The sequence below is a fragment of the Acipenser ruthenus genome, chromosome 3 (genome assembly GCF_902713425.1).
Source record: "Acipenser ruthenus chromosome 3, fAciRut3.2 maternal haplotype, whole genome shotgun sequence".
Classification (NCBI taxonomy): Eukaryota; Metazoa; Chordata; class Actinopteri; order Acipenseriformes; family Acipenseridae; genus Acipenser; species Acipenser ruthenus.
This window is the reverse complement of record NC_081191.1, coordinates 14,775,037-14,791,513: the sequence shown is the minus strand read 5'-3', so window position 1 is coordinate 14,791,513 and position 16,477 is coordinate 14,775,037. Positions and strand designations below refer to the sequence as shown.

Below are 16,477 nucleotides of genomic sequence, written 5' to 3'. Positions count from 1 at the left end.
GACTGACAGTGATGTGAACCAATCACATGACAGACGAAACTACTGACCAGTGGTGTAAGGATGTTAGGGCAATAGTTCAATCTATTTTTCCTCCTATGATGAGGTTTTAACCAATCGCAGGCCAGGATTTCCAAGCACTGATTCATATATACAGGGTGTGATTTGTCAAATTCAGTGAGGGGGATAAAATAGCCACACAACAAAGCTATGATACATCTGTAGTACACAATTTAAATAGTTAAGAGAGTCACTGTTAATTATTTATACAGAATCAACTGCTAAAAAAACTTTAGGAATCGCACATTTGCCAAATCTGCCATCATGCAGGATAAAAGCAGTTATTATTTTTATGTATACAGTATCCATAACAAAAACTACCTTCGCTTACAGCAACTAAAATAATGTTAAAACGCACTCATGACAAGTACTTGCATTGTTGCACATAACCTCATTGATAACTACAGAGTGTAACAACAATACATGGAACATAATACAACATATGTATCGCGCCCTGCATGCATTATATATATATATATATATATATATATATATATATATATATATATATATATACACACACACACTGTACAAGGAATCGCTTAGTATTCATTTTATTCTTGTTGTCTCATATATGGGGAATAAAATGTTTGGTACAAGAAAAAGTGATGAGGTACAGTCCCATAAGAGCAACAGTGTCAGCAAACTTTCCTTCAGAACATTCTAATATAGATCTGTTATTCCCTGTCCACATTGACCTCATCAAATTTTAAATCTTGTAGTCTCCTTTATGTAAATACATGTCTTATTAGACACTGCGGCAGTACGTGCTGATGTCTCACTAAGATTCTGCAGAGTTTCTTCGCACACCTCTCAGCAGTGGAGGGAGAGATTATTACTAAATTGTTTCAAAGAGACTAGGTCAAAGAATTTTGCGTAACTCAAAAGATAACCTTTTTTTACAAATATTTCTCATTGTCAGATACAACCTTCCAGAAGGGCTTTTTCATAAATAGTTATTAATTCTAACACTAACCTTTTTATTTAAGTCTGGGGTGTGTGGGATATTTGGTAACTTTAATCACAAGTCCTTTAGTTCACATCAAGGTGAACCCATAGGAATTCAACATTCTCAGTGGTGGTGATCTCTTGCATTTTACAGTTAAAATCAAAAAGTAGTAGCAGCAGGGAAATTCATTTTATACTTTAATACAAGACATTATAAAGGGAGATGGTTTTTATGCTATGTAGAATTATACCATTATATTTCATATAGGCCTACATAGGATTACAGTTCAAGAAAATAATTTGAACATACAGCAGCACAGTGTAGTAAAGTGTTGGCACGATTAACACATATTTAGTTTTTTTTAAAATTTTTATTACAGATCCTTTAATTGAATTACTCACATTTGGAAAAAAGGAGCATATTAAAGTCAATCTGAAATATGTATAACCTGCTCAATGTCCAAGATAATAAATCATTAGAACTTGCAATGTTGTCGCATGTGTACTGTATTGTGAAATATGGTGCATTAAATTGCTTTTTTTTTTCTTTTTTTTTTAGAAAAAACAATGGGAAGAAAAGAGGCTACTTCTTCCGGAAAATTGCCTGTTGATCAATATCGAAAGCAAATTGGTAAGTATTTACCACATCGATCAAGGCTTGTAAATGTGTTCATAATGTAGTTCAGCAAGTGCAACAGTGACAACTCAGATAAAAAAAAAACACTCTAAATGATTGACTACTGTAGGCAGACCTGGGGTCAGTTACAACTGTTATTGTGTAATTTGTAATTAATTGCACACATTGCCAAGCTTAGTCATTCACAGTTCCATGCTGTCTTTTACATTGAATGAACATTCTTCTTGTATTTTCAAACACTTTGTGACCCCATTTGTTTGTAAAAACAAACAAACAAACAAACAAACAAACAAAAACATTATATAGTATGTTTGTGTATTTGTACCTGTGATTACTGCTTGGTAGAATAAACAGAGTAAACATGTCAATGTGTGGTGCTATTTATGTTACTTTTTAGTGTAATTATAATTATTATTGCATTTACTGTAGCATAATTGTAACTAATTGTAATTTAACAAAACAGCATTGTAACTGCAATTTCAGCAAACAATTATGTTGTAATTGTAACTGTAATTATAATAGAATTGAACCCAGGTCTGACTAAGTGTGTAGAATATTTGACTTACCCTTTAAGAGACAACAGTTATAGTACCTGACCACTTGGCAGCACAGTGTGCTAAGTAAAAAAAAATCTTTAGAATCTGCTTAAAGGAGAGGTGACTTTAGCCACAATGTTCAATGTTTTTTTTTTTGCACATTCCCAAAAGCTTCTGGCAGTATGCTTCGTGTGTCACACATAGACATATATATGAATGAATTGTGGGAATCTTATAGTACAGGTGCACTCCACTTCCTGTTAGAACGGAGTTCTGTTTACAATGTATTGAGGAGGCATGTCCCCGCCAAACAACATTGGCTTTAATGATGAATTACTCTGGTTAGAACTGACCGTTTATAACGTGTATATACCATTTAATGCCTACAGTTTTCATCTTCCACAGGCAGGCCTTTTGCGTTTAATACGTACAGTTTAATACATACAGTGCTGTGTTATTCGTTTTATTTTGTGCAAATAAGGTACATCCGGGACAGTAAATGACAGTCATGGTGGCATTTGTGACGTCAGGCAGGAAAAACAGATGCTGTTTACTTTTATTCTTCTGTTTTTTGTTGGCAACATAAAATGGTACTAATTATTGCATTGTACGGCCCACAGGGGCGTGTTTTGTATAAATAATAAACTCCCGTTCTTTGGCAGCTTTCTTTTATTGTTTTATATTTAAGGTACTTATGTTTACAGTTACATACAACATTTCGAAATGCGTTTACTACGTACTTCATTTATAAAGTACTGATTTCCATTGTCCCTTGGAGTCCATTATAAGTGGAGTGCACCTGTATATTCCAGTCAAGAAAAAATTACTCTTAATACCTTATCTCTTACACAACTGGGCAACATTTTTAAGTTTCAATGGGCTTGCGACTGCGTATCTCAAACCCCTTGTTCCCCAGACTGCCTTTCAGGTTTCTGTTTTTAGTAACAAGTCTTGTAATAAGTAGCAACTTTCGGTAATAAACAAATACATTCTTAATTTAACTTTAATGCAAGGAAGAAGGCACACTGGGCTCTCAATTAGGTTTTGGGTTGAATTATTATTATTATTATTATTATTATTATTATTATTATTATTATTATTATTAATAATAATAATAATAAATAATAATAATAATGTGTTTATTTATTTATTTCTTAGCAGATGCCCTTATCCAGGGTGATTTACAGTTGCTACAAAACATCACAATACAAAGTATTCCATTACAAAATATCACATTACAGATAAGAGCAGTTATAAAGTACAGTAAAATCATTGGAAAATAAGATCAAATTCAAATAACAGCAAAATAAAGAATACAGTAAATAATAACATTTAAGAGTATTTTTAAATGATGAATGGAGATCGCTTTTCAGAGCAAAACAGGTCACATAGCACAGTGCATTCAGTGCAGTGAGTTTGTGATTTACACTGACTTGCATAAACCACATTGAACTCTTGAAGGAGGAGCCTCCTGTGGTTTCTCAGGCTGCTGTTACAAAGAAAGTTGCCATGCCAACATCGCAAGTGCGATTTAATTTTGTTTAGGAATAAAAAACAAAATAAAACATGGACTCGTATTTTATATGATGTATTTAACATTTAATCATAAAGTGATGTGATTTCATTCTTTTTCTTTTCATTAAGAATCAAAAAAGTGTGATTAAGCTTGTCTCAACTATTTTTTTTGGGGGGGGGGACATGCTTTCGTATTTTTCTACTGAAGCTGTGACCCACCTAGTATTATTATTATTATTATTATTATTATTATTATTATTATTATTATTATTAATTTCTTAGCAGACACCCTTATCCAGGGTGACTTACAATTGTTACAAGATATCACATTATTTTTACATACAATTACCCATTTATACAGTTGGGTTTTTACTGGAGCAATGTAGGTAAAGTACCTTGCTCAAGGGTACAGCAGCAGTGTCCCCACCGGGGATTGAATCCACGACCCTCCGGTCAAGAGTCCAGAGCCCTAACCACTACTCCACACTGCTGTGCTGTAACAGTAAAAACAAAGCCATAAATTTTTTTTAAAAAGCAAAATACTTTGTAATTATTATAAGTAATTATAAATAATTTTGCTACTCTTTGTTATATTACAAAAGTGCACAATGATGACCCTAACAAAAATCAAAAAGCAGACAAATTAGTGTTATCAAGCAGCGGTCAGACTCTCCTGATGATACGTCACAAAAATGTTATGCACACACCCATTGGAAAATCCAAGATCTCTGGCAATCTGCCCCGCAGTAAGCCAGCAGTCAGAATGTCCAATTACGCGAGCTCATGTGAAAGGTAAAATATCACACGGACCTACTCCTTCTGAGCTCCACAATACAAACTGCTGATGTTTGTGTAACGGGTGTGGAGGTATTGTGGGTATTTCGGATGACACCACTATTTTCGAGGGTGCTCATTTTAATAAGGCAGAGCACTGTGTGTGTGTGTGTGTGTGTGTGTATATATATATATAATACATACATACATACATACATACATACATACATACATACATACATACATACATACAGTGGTTTGCAGAAGTATTCACCCCCCTGCAAAGTTTCACATTTTTAATCTCAGTTGCTACTGCAGCCCTAAATCAGCTGGGGTGCAAATTATTTGTTTGAAAGGTCACAAAATTATTGAAATGGTTTCAGCCTGTGTGTAATCAAAGTGGTTTAACTTGTAGATAATCTCCTCGGGTATATAAAGACTTTCAAGCTTCAACTCACATAGTGATCCAACAAAGCAACCATGAAGACCAAGGAGCTTTCAAAACAAGTCAGGGATAAAGTGGTAGAGAGGCACAGAGCAGGAGAAGGGTACAAGAAAATTTCAAAGGCGCTTATTATCCCTCTCAGCACAGTGAAGTTCATCATTAAGAAGTGGAAGATGCATCATACCACCCAGACACTACCCAGATCAGGTCGCCCTCCCAAACTAAGCAGCTGGGCAAGCAGGAAACTGGTTTGGGATGTCACTCTGAACCCAACAATGACCTTGAGAGATCTGTAAAGTTCTGTGTCTGAGATGGGAGTCAGTGTTCACACATCAACAATAAACCGGTCCCTACACAAAGTTGGCCTGTCATGGACGGGTGGCAAGAAAGAAGCCATTACTCAAAAAGCCTCACCTTAAAGCACGTAGGGAGTTTGTGAGAAAGCATGTAGATGACACTGCAGACATGTGGAAAAAAGGTTTTTGTGGTCAGACGAGACAAAAATTGAACTTTTCGGTTCAATTCCAAGCATTACATCTGGCTCAAGCCCAACACTGCACATCACCCAGTCAACACCACACCAACTGTCAAGCATGGTGGTGGCAGCATCATGTTATGGGGATGCTTCTCTTCAGCAGGGACTGGGAAGCTTGTCAGGATAGGGAGAATGGATGGTGCAAAGTATAGGCAAATCCTTGAGGAAAACCTGTTTGAGTCAGCCAAGACTCTGAAACTGGGGAGGAAATTCACATTTCAGCAGGACAATGACCTGAAGCACAAAGCCAGAGAAGAGAATTAATGTTCTTGAGTGGCCCAGTCAAAATCTTTACTTGAATCCAACCGAAAATTTATGGTGAGACTTGAAGATTGCAGTCCAGCAAAAATTTCACCATCCTACTGTGCAAAGCTAGTAGAGGCCTATCCAAAAAGACTTATAGCAGTAATTGCTGCAAAAGGTGCTTCTACCAGGTACTGACTTAAGGGGCCAAATACTTATGCAACCAGTAAATTTCATTTTGTACATTTTCTTTGCAAGTTTTGCTGACATTTAACCTCCTCCTCATATAACAGTGTTCAGTTTGGCCACTACAGCTTTGAATAAAAAAAGTTCATTTGAAAAACTGTGCATATATTATTTGTAATTTAACAAAATGTGACATTATGGGTAGGGGGTGAATACTTCTGCAAACCACTATGTATATGTATGTGTGTGTGTGTGTGTGTGTGTGTGTGTGTATAGATATACAGTAGATATAGATATAGATATAGTAGCGATCTCGGTTAACGCAGGCAGGCGCATCACACAGGCAGAGGGCGGGCGCGAACCCGGGACCTCTCGCACTAAAGCATAGCACCAATACCGCTGTAAAAAAGAGCCGGCTCCTTTGCAAGGAGCGTATGTCGGGCTTATGTCTTCGTGTGCGATTACATCACCGACCAGCCCTGCTGCTGCCTTCCCCCGTGCAAGCTACAATATATATATGATGAATGACGACTCGAAAAATCTCCAAAATACTGCTTGCTTGCTCCAAAATACTAATCGTGTAGCACTGACAGTAACACAACACGCTTGCAAACTGAAGGTTATAGTTTCAAATCCCACGCATGCAAGACGTTTTTTTATATTTGTATAAAAAAAGATTTTTTTTTGCATGCAAGTGTTCCATTTTAAAACAGAAATAAATCATTTAATATAAATTATATAGACGTCACAATAAGTGTGTTCCCTAGTATATTTCCATGTTGACAAAACAAGTTAATTGTCCTCAAACTGGGATGTCCTGTAATAATACATAAGCATGGATAAAAATCTGTGTTGTTTTTTTTTTTTTGCGTGTGACTAGTTAATTCTAAAATATCAATAAATCGTTTAATATAAATGATACAGACATCAAAATAAATGTCTTCCCGAGTATATTTCCATGTTGACAAAACAAACTTAGATGTCCTGTAATATACACATGCGTGGATAAAAGTGCCTGGGGTCTGAACAAATCTGCAAAAAAAGGGAGAAGGACATTTTTACCTTACTTTGCGACTTATTTCGCTTACTTTATGACAGGTATTGACTTTTTTTTCTACATTTCACCTAAGAGTGTTGGGAACTACAAATTAAAAGTGAAATGGTGCTTTTGGCTGATTTACTTTTGCTGCGCCAATACTCTGAAAACATGTAAACTATCCTTGCTGTATAGAGTCGGACAGTTGTGCTTCGCTGATAACTTGGCGCGAAGAACTACCGTTCCTCTCAATTTAGGAAAAAAAATCATAATTGATTTAAACGCTTTAATCAATCCCTAGTACTCTTTAGTATTCATGCTTTTCTGAATTGATAGACATTACCTTTTCATCCAGACCATCTGTTCCAAACAGTTTGCCTGGCTTACACTCCCCACATTTTATTTATATAGCCAATCCTAGTGTTTTAAATGTAACCACAATTTTTGAATAAGACTACTTGAACGCTAATAAATTATACCTGATAACAATCCAATTATTTTTTTCTTTCTTTCTCAAATGATTACTGCCTGCAAACTATATGACTTTTTCTAAGGAATCCAATCGCATTGCTGTCATCGAAGGACATTTTGATTGTTAATTTCTATTTGCTTTTCAATTGTGGCCTAATTGTCGCTGTCCTAATATGCAGCCATTAAACTGTGTACCTTTGTTGCACATAAATAGCATAAGAAGCGCTCCAAAGAAGAAGAATAATTGAATGTATTCACAGGATTTCTTTTTAGAATCAAAGGCAATTAGGTTTTTCCAGGCAGCCAATGTAACAATACAATTGCAGCAGAAATACATGTAAAAGAGAGTCAATTTGCAGGTGAAAAGATGCTCCTGTGAAAGTGAACTAGCTTTTGAAAGCACAAAATTTAGATGTCGCTCCGCTGCCACATTATGATAATGATAGTAGATACAGGAAAGTCCACAGGTGGAGGATAATAATAATAATAATAATAATAATAATAATAATAATAATAATAATATTTTAAAAAACTTCCACATGTGCATGTACATTGAATGCACATTGTATTTGATTTGGCCCAATAACACTTTATATTATCGATAGGGAGTAGGGGTGAGACCGAATAGTCGAACATTCGACTATTCGATAACGATGGCACCTATCGACAAGTGAATCCAACATTCGAAAGTTAAAAAAAAAATGTATATATTGATTTTATTTTAAAGCCTGTACTGCTGATTGGCTCTCTATGTAGCGGTAATGAAGATTGACTGGAGGGTGGGATTTGTTATTTCTTGTCTGTGATTGGCTAAACTAGAACGTACCTCGGCTAACGATGGCTTCCTCACAGAAAAGTTCAGCATGGAAATACTTTGACAAAGTAAATGAAAACACTAAGTGTAAAATATGTGCAGTGCAATTAAACTACAACAAATCTACCCACCTAAAAGCCAAACACCCTTCTGCGACGCTAACAACGACAGAAAAGTAAAGAGGACCGCAACAAACCGCCATTGTATCCTTTGCGGTGAGGCCTCGTCAGTGTGACAACGTACGTGCTGAAAAAACATCAGCCCTTATTGCTAATATGGTGGCAAAGGACATGCTTCCCATGTTTTGTTGAAGGTGAGGGATTTCGGGAGTTGATGAAATTTGTGGAACCTGAATACACCATGCACGAAAAACCCTGCACTAAAACAATTACCACTCGACTCGAAAAAAATGCATGCCGATTCAGCAGCATCTGTCCGCAGAAACTTGTCAAAGGCTGAGAAGGTGGTGATTACTACAGATGCGTGGACTGCACCGAATACCGAGTCGTACGTCATAATAACCTGTCATTTCATTGAGGATTGGGAAATGAAAAACGTAGTTCTACAGACTCGCGCCACGCCAGAGAGGCATACAGCAGAGAATCTCGCAAATGTGTTAAACACCGCTGTAGACCATTCGGGTTTAAGGGGGGGAAATCACTGCCTGTGTTCACGACAATACCAGCAACATCATCTTCGGAGTTTGTTGAATGGGACTCGAATTTGTGCTTTGCACACACTCTGCAGCTCGCCTTCAACGATGGCTTTAAACTTGGTGCTATACATAATGTAGTCGGTGCGGCCAGCCGTTTTGTGTCACATTTTTATCACAGTGCAGTAGCTACTCAGGCTCTGAAGTTGAAACAAAAACAACAAACTCTGCCTGAGCACCGTCTGCTGCAGTATTGCCGGACCTGATGGACATGCTGATTTTTTTAAACAAGAATAAGTGAACATGATAATAATAATAATGGACATTGCTAGCCTAACTAGTCCTAAAGTTTTTGTTAGGATTTTTTTTTTTTTTTTTTTTTTGCTTCCATAGAAGGCTAGTGCGTTAATGCCACTCAGGCCTTTTTGTTCATTCATTTATTTATTTATTAATATTATTAATACATAGCAAGCTATTGCCTATACAGGCTATTTATTTTTTATTCACTGGAACTCGAACACACAGGTATGTTGCCGATTTGACTTAACGTAGACTGGTAGTCTATATGTTGAGTGTGGTTTGAAAACGAGGGAAAAGTAAATCGTTTAGTTAAGTGGATTGTATAAATTAGCTAGCTAGATAGTCTAATGCATTTTGTATTTCGCTGTTATGACCGGAAAACATTATTGCCACAAGGATGCTAATGTTAAGGCATTTGCCTCGCAGCTCACATTGCTAAACTATTATTGAATGAAAATTAAATTAATAATTGAATAAAAATTATACAGGAGACGCCCATATTTTATAAGCAAGCGTTACTTTTTTTTTTTTTTTTAATTGTCACAACATTTATAGTTCATTTGAAATTGTAATTAACGGAAAAGCTTGTGACAATATCGGTAAAAAAAATAACACTTGCTTGCAAAATACGAGAGTCTCACACAAGCGTTGACAGGTATGCTTATGTTATTGCTGCTGTTATGGCATTTCTGTATGTTTCCGAATAGGAAGGTGTTTTTTTACATAGCCTAATGTTTATTTAACAAAGTTGTTAAAGTTGTTGTGTTAGCTAAGTATTTTAAAATAAAGTTCAGAATTTATTGCAATTGCAATAATTGTCACTTTGCATTATTTCGCATTTAATGTACGTCACATTTTGAATGGGAGGCGGAGGCGGAGGCGGGGGGGGGGGGGGGGGGGCGACTATTCGATTAGTCGACATCAACAGCTGTGGAATTATCGATAGTCAAAATATTTGTCGTGCACATCCCTAATAGGGAGTCTATGTAAGTATTTATGAAACACAAGAAACACATACTTCATAATACTATTGCAATATTGTTATATTCCTCTGAAGAAAGCCTAACTGAACCATAGTGGTCCTGTTACAGTAGCATACTGATACTGATATGGTCCTACATACTCTCCAACTGTACTGATTTAGCCGGTACAATACCTAATTTCTAAATTTGGTACCAAATCGATTGTGTGTACTGAATTTATAGCTTCATCTGAACCCCTTTTTCAACTGGAAGGCCCCACCAGGCCACTAGAGGCATGTGGGTGCTAGCATCACATCCTCTTGGTACTGCCTGCTAGACAGATTGGTAGTAGTAGAGCCTTGCTACTGACCTGATCCTGTCGGGACCAGACAATAGAACCCCTTCTCTACTGGCACATCCGACCCATGGGGGCTCAGTACCGTACTGGTATGGGTGGTTCTCTACTGGCACATCTGACCCATGGGGGCTCAGTACGGTACTGGTATGGGTGGTTCTCTACTGGCACATCCGACCCATGGGGGCTCAGTACGGTACAGGTACGGGTGGTTCTCTACTGGCTATTTGCCGAGCTGAGCGAAAACCAAACCGTGAAACTCCGGCCTTACAAGACATCTGAATCTGGCTCAGAGCCAAGCCGGGCAAGGGGCGGGGTTAAGGATTTTCATCATTACGTTGCATCAGTCAGTATACTCCAGAAAGACAAACAAACATGGCGGACAGCGAGTGTGATGAGAGAAAAGCCTGGGGACGCTGAGGAAGTGCAGACTGTAGTTTCTCTGTGGGCAGATACAAGTGTTCAGGAATTAGAGCCATGCATCAGAAATAAGAAAGTTTATGCCCGAATTTCTGACAATTTGAAGCAAATGGACATAAACTGCAGGTACAGTACATTTTACTTGCACACTAAAAAACATAAAATTCTACCAAATTTCTCATCCTTAACCTTTATTATATTACTATAAAGAAAAAAAATGAGGAGGAAAAAAATTTGAAACTTTATTTACAAAAATAAAGTAAAACAAAACACAGCTGTACCATACATACAACTACGGCTCTCGTTGCGCTCCCGCAGCTTCTTTTTTTTAAGCACCCAATCGAAAAAAAACTCTAGAAAAAACAACAACTATTCTTAAATGGGATCTCTTTGACAAATCATATTTTTAATACCTTTTTTCCCCTTCAGCAGAACTAATCGAACTTTATTAAGTCGATATAATCAGTAAAATTTGGGGATGAAATTCCTAAACATATTTACAAAATATTGCGATACAAGATACAGCTGTACCGTCAGTCTATAAATGTTTGAATACCATTAGTTTGCGCATCTTTTGGCAAAGAGTCAATTAGGATTTTCCAGATGCCCAGTATAACATAAGAACATAAGAACATAAGAACATTTACAAACGAGAGGAGGCCATTCAGTCCATCTTGCACATTTGGTTGTTAATAGCTTATTGATCCCAGAATTTCATCAAGCAGCTTCTTGAAGGATCCCAGGGTGTCAGCTTCAACAACATTACTGGGGAGTTGGTTCCATACCCTCACAATTCTCTGTGTAAAAAAGTGCCTCCTATTTTCTGTTCTGAATGCCCCTTTATCTAATCTCCATTTGTGACCCCTGGTCCTTGTTTCTTTTTTCAGGTCAAAAAAGTCCCCTGGGTGGACATTGTCAATACCTTTTAGGATTTTGAATGCTTGAATCAGATCACCGCGTAGTCTTCTTTGTTCAAGACTGAATAGATTCAATTATTTTAGCCTGTCTGCATACGACATGCCTTTTAAACCCGGGATAATTCTGGTTGCTCTTCTTTACACTCTTTCTAGAGGAGCAATATCCTTTTTGTAACGAGGTGACCAGAACTGAACACAATATTCTAGGTGAGGTCTTACTAATGCATTGTAAAGTTTTAACATTACTTCCCTTGATTTAAATTCAATACTTTACACTTTTCTCTATTAAATGTCATTTGCCATGTGTCTGCCCAGTTCTGAATGCTGTCTAGATCATTTTGAATGACCTTTGCTGCTGCAACAGTATTTGCCACTCCTATTTTTGTGTCGTCTGCAAATTTAACAAGTTTGCTTACTATACCAGAATCTAAATCATTAATGTAGATTAGGAATAGCAGAGGACCTAATACTGATCCCTGTGGTACACCGCTGGTTACCTCGCTCCACTTTGAGGTTTCTCCTCTAATCAGTACTTTCTGTTTTCTACCTGTTAACCACTCCCTACTGCGTTCAGTTTGAGAATTAATCTTTTATGCAGGACTTTGTCAAAAGCTTTCTGGAAATCTAAATAATCCATGTTGTATGCTTTGCAATTATCCATTGTCGATGTTGCATACTCAAAAAAATCAAGCAGGTTAGTTAGACACAATCTCCCTTTCCTAAAACCATGCTGACTGCCTCCCAGGATATTGTTACCATATAGGTAATTTTCCATTTTGGATCTTATTATAGTTTCCATAAGTTTACAAAAGTCAAATAAGCTATCAAAGGTAATTTTAAATCAAACAGAGCATTGAAGCAATTATACAAAGGCAGTAAAACAGCATGAAACTAGCTGTATTGTGGTTTATTGCTGCATGCCATTAGCAATGCTATGAGCACAGTAACTCTGTTTTCCCTATGTTGTTATGACCACAGAGATGGTGGGTCATGTTATGATGCTCTTTCCAGGGTCTGTGTTTATTTATGTTTAGCTGGTGTTTGTTAATATGTACCTCTTCAAACTGTTGTATAAACATACACTGCTGGGGAGGGTAGAACCGTATTAACCCACATGACGGTTGCAGCCCTACACTATGTGACCCTATGTTGTGTTGTGGATTATTTGTCATAATCCACTACTGCCTGTTATGTTTAGCATATGCACTGCATTATATAGCCTTCTACGTTATTGGGAATGATCTCGGTGTGGCAGTCATATACTTCCTCAAGTACCAGTACAGTATTGTAGACGACATAGTGGGGAGGCATATGTGGGGTGTTGTACAGGCAATATCTGATATTCAAGATGGTATTTATAGGTTATGGCTAAAAGTAGAGATTTCCAACTTTATGTTTTAAACTGTGTGGCAAAGTGGTTTGCAGTGCGCAGGTGTAGAAGTGATGTAATGCGTAACAGATGACAGACAACAAAGTTCATGGGCCAAACAATTCTTTATTGGTTTGGTTTGTAATCCAGGTCGTACGCGACCGTAAATAATAATCACAGGCAATACACAGGTTACAGTCCCAAAATAAACATACACAAAGACACAAACATGATCACAAGTCCAGAGTGAGTGCAATACAATTTATTTGTGTACAGATGTGAAGTGCTGGTGCCATTTGTGTACAGATGTGAAGTGCTGGTGCCGGGTTGGTGCTGGCCTTAAGCGACAAATGAGTAGAATCAGACACGACAAAACAAACAAACGCTAAACACTCACGGTTACTTTATTCTCCTTCAACGGTTCTCTCGCAACCATAACAAAGGAACAGATCGCTTAGCCACATCCCCTTTGTACCTTCAGCCACACCCCCTTGGTTAGCGAGTGCAACCGTTTTTCCTCCATTCCACTGTTGCCGCATCACTTCCCGTCGGGGGCGATGACTTGGTGTACCACGGCTCCGCCCTCTTTCTAGATGGCCGACTTCCACCTTTCCCTGGAATTAATTGTCAGACCATCCAGTCTGGGGCACTCTGTTCCCTTTACACAGCGCCTCACAGGTTGTGAGGGAGACTTATAACCAAGATTCATTCTTTCCCTGTCACAACAGCTATTGGTTTTTTTACCAGTTTTTTACCAGTTTAAATCCCTTCTTAAACCCAGTAAGAGTTTATTTGACGACTCTTCATGTGCTTATACAGCACTTCTCACAACACCCATCATCATTCTTGAGACAAGTGGCTGTCTCCTTGCCATTGCTGCTGTTGTTTTTTGTTTATTTCTAATTAGCTCAGATTTCTCCTACGCTCTGCCAGGTGGCCAGCCATCCCCAGCAGATTAATTTTATACCTGGATTCTTCCGAGAAATCCAAACTTCAGTTAGTCCTCGGGTTAACTTTGCGTGTCTCCATCTGCTGAATGTTTTTTCACCCAAGTTGTATTTCTGCACCCTGGGAATTCAGATATAAAGTGTAACCAGCTCTAATTGGGATAGGAACTTCACCAGGTCTTAATACGAGAACACTGAAGTATGGATGCAGCAGTACCAATTACAAATGAACCCTGTGTTACATAGTGTGCAGCTTTTTTCTGTAAGTCAATAAAAATAGTAAGTGCTGTATTCGACTGTGTTTCTTCTTCTTCTTCTTCTTCTTCTTCTTCTTCTTCTACAAAGTTATGTTTTTTTTTTACCATTCTTTTCATGCCAAGCCTCATTGAGTAATTCAGATGTTGTGCATAGGTAGGGTTACCATATGACTTCATGTACACTAGGACAGTTCAAGCATTTGGAATGTCTACTCATCTACAAGGATTAGACTAATGTGTGCTGAGTCAGAAACTGTTCTGCTAAACATTATGTAATTTCAGTTAAGCACCTGACCTTATTATTTTCATTATATTAATTGTTTCACCATCCCTCTGTCTGGCACCATAACATATTTTCAAAATCTTACTATGGCAGATTATTAAATGTATGTGTTTATATGAATTCAACATTATGGAGATGCATTTCAGCATATTCTGTATGGAAAACAGTTTTTTTTTTTTTTTTTTTTACTTGATATGACTGCTTAGTTTTAGCATGATTCACATTAGAATAAAGGGTGAGGTATAGAATTAATGAATGCAAATCCATCTAATTCAGTATAACATGGCACAGTTTACAAAAGAATATGAATGTGTTGTTTGAAATGCAATAATTTTGTTATTTTAAATCAATGCTACTTTTTTTATAAAAAAAATAATAAATAAAACACTCCTTTGTATTAAATAAATAAATAAATAAATAAATGCATACAAATGTTATATTGCAGTTGGCTTAATTAACACCGTAATGTTGTTTTAATTAAAATTCCTATTCTGATCTGGTTAGAAACGATAATAACAGCCTCATTGATAATTGTCTTTTAGGAAAACAGGATTATAAAAAAAGCAAATCTGCTTTAAAAGCGACAAGACTAAAAGCAGAAGCTAAGAGAAGTGCTCCAGGATTGCGGGTAGGTGGCTGTCTGATACCCTTTGTTAACTTTCCTTACATTGAGCACTTCATCTTAAAAGATAAACTATGTAAATACATTATTTATCAAAACCTGAGAGCAGCTAAATATTAATGAAGTGCAGATTTGAATGTGAGACATGTTGTTAACCCTCCCAGAGCCATAGTGTTTCAACACTGAGGTATTAAGTATGATTGTGGGAAAAAATAAATTAAAAAATAACATAATTTATATGATGTTTTTATTGTTTACAAATGTGATATCCCATTTCTTAGCCTGAAATGTGTCTGTATTTATTTTTACATTTTCAGAAATAAGGTAGCAGATGGCAAGCCAGATATGCTGAGTTTTAGTATTACAAGTGAGATTTAAAGGAATACTTTGCCTTCACAATTTGCATGAGAACTGTTTTTTATCTGTTTATTTTCCCATTGTGTGTGTCCTTGATCTTTATCTATAACTGTTTCTGCACTCATAGATATCTGGCATGTTTAATAAAGTTGCCAACATATTTTATCATTGGGTCTGTCTTTGTCCTTTGGAGCATTTTAATAATAAACTGGAGTACATTTTAATAATAAACTAAAGTACATTAAAGACTGGATTATTTTGTGGATTAATCCAGAATGATTTGCTAATTAGAATTCTGCTAATTAGAATTAGAATGCAACAATACCTCGTTTCCATGGGCACAGATTGACCAGCGATCTGAGCTGATCCGGGTTCTCCCGCATTCCTTCTCACCTGTGGTTACATCATTCTTCAGAAATTATTTATTTTGTAACTGTTTTATTTTATAGCTTGGCACCCTCTTGGTTCTTCTAATAAACATACCAACAATTCATGCATTTGCCCCACACCTGCTAATAAGATATGTTTCTACAAGAGATTACAATAGAAGAGTACAAGACACCGACAACCTCCATATATCATACCCAAATCAGGAATGTGTCCTTATCAGTAACTTTCCACAAGCTTGCCTTTACATTGAGGATTTACACAGACACGGCATAGCACATAGAAAAACATTATACAAACAGCACCTTATTATACAAGTAACACCACTATGAATTTGACTGAGACTAACCATATCTCGCTTTATGCCCCACCCTTTAAGATAGCCTTTGATCTGTGCCGAATCAAACTGGTTGACCTACTGTTAAAAAGCTTCATATCATATTGACAACCAA

General features: G+C 36.9%; 1 protein-coding gene across 1 annotated transcript in view; it reads left to right on the top strand.

Moving 5' to 3' along the window:
- The window catches only part of triqk (triple QxxK/R motif containing), a 44,402-nt gene that overhangs the window by 19,061 nt on the left and 8,864 nt on the right, over positions 1–16,477 (top strand). The window contains exons 2-3 of the mRNA XM_034058980.3: positions 1,565–1,636; positions 15,202–15,287. Coding sequence (XP_033914871.1) covers positions 1,573–1,636; positions 15,202–15,287 — 150 coding nt within the window. The 5' untranslated portion in view covers positions 1,565–1,572. The remainder of the gene's footprint in view (positions 1–1,564; positions 1,637–15,201; positions 15,288–16,477) is intronic.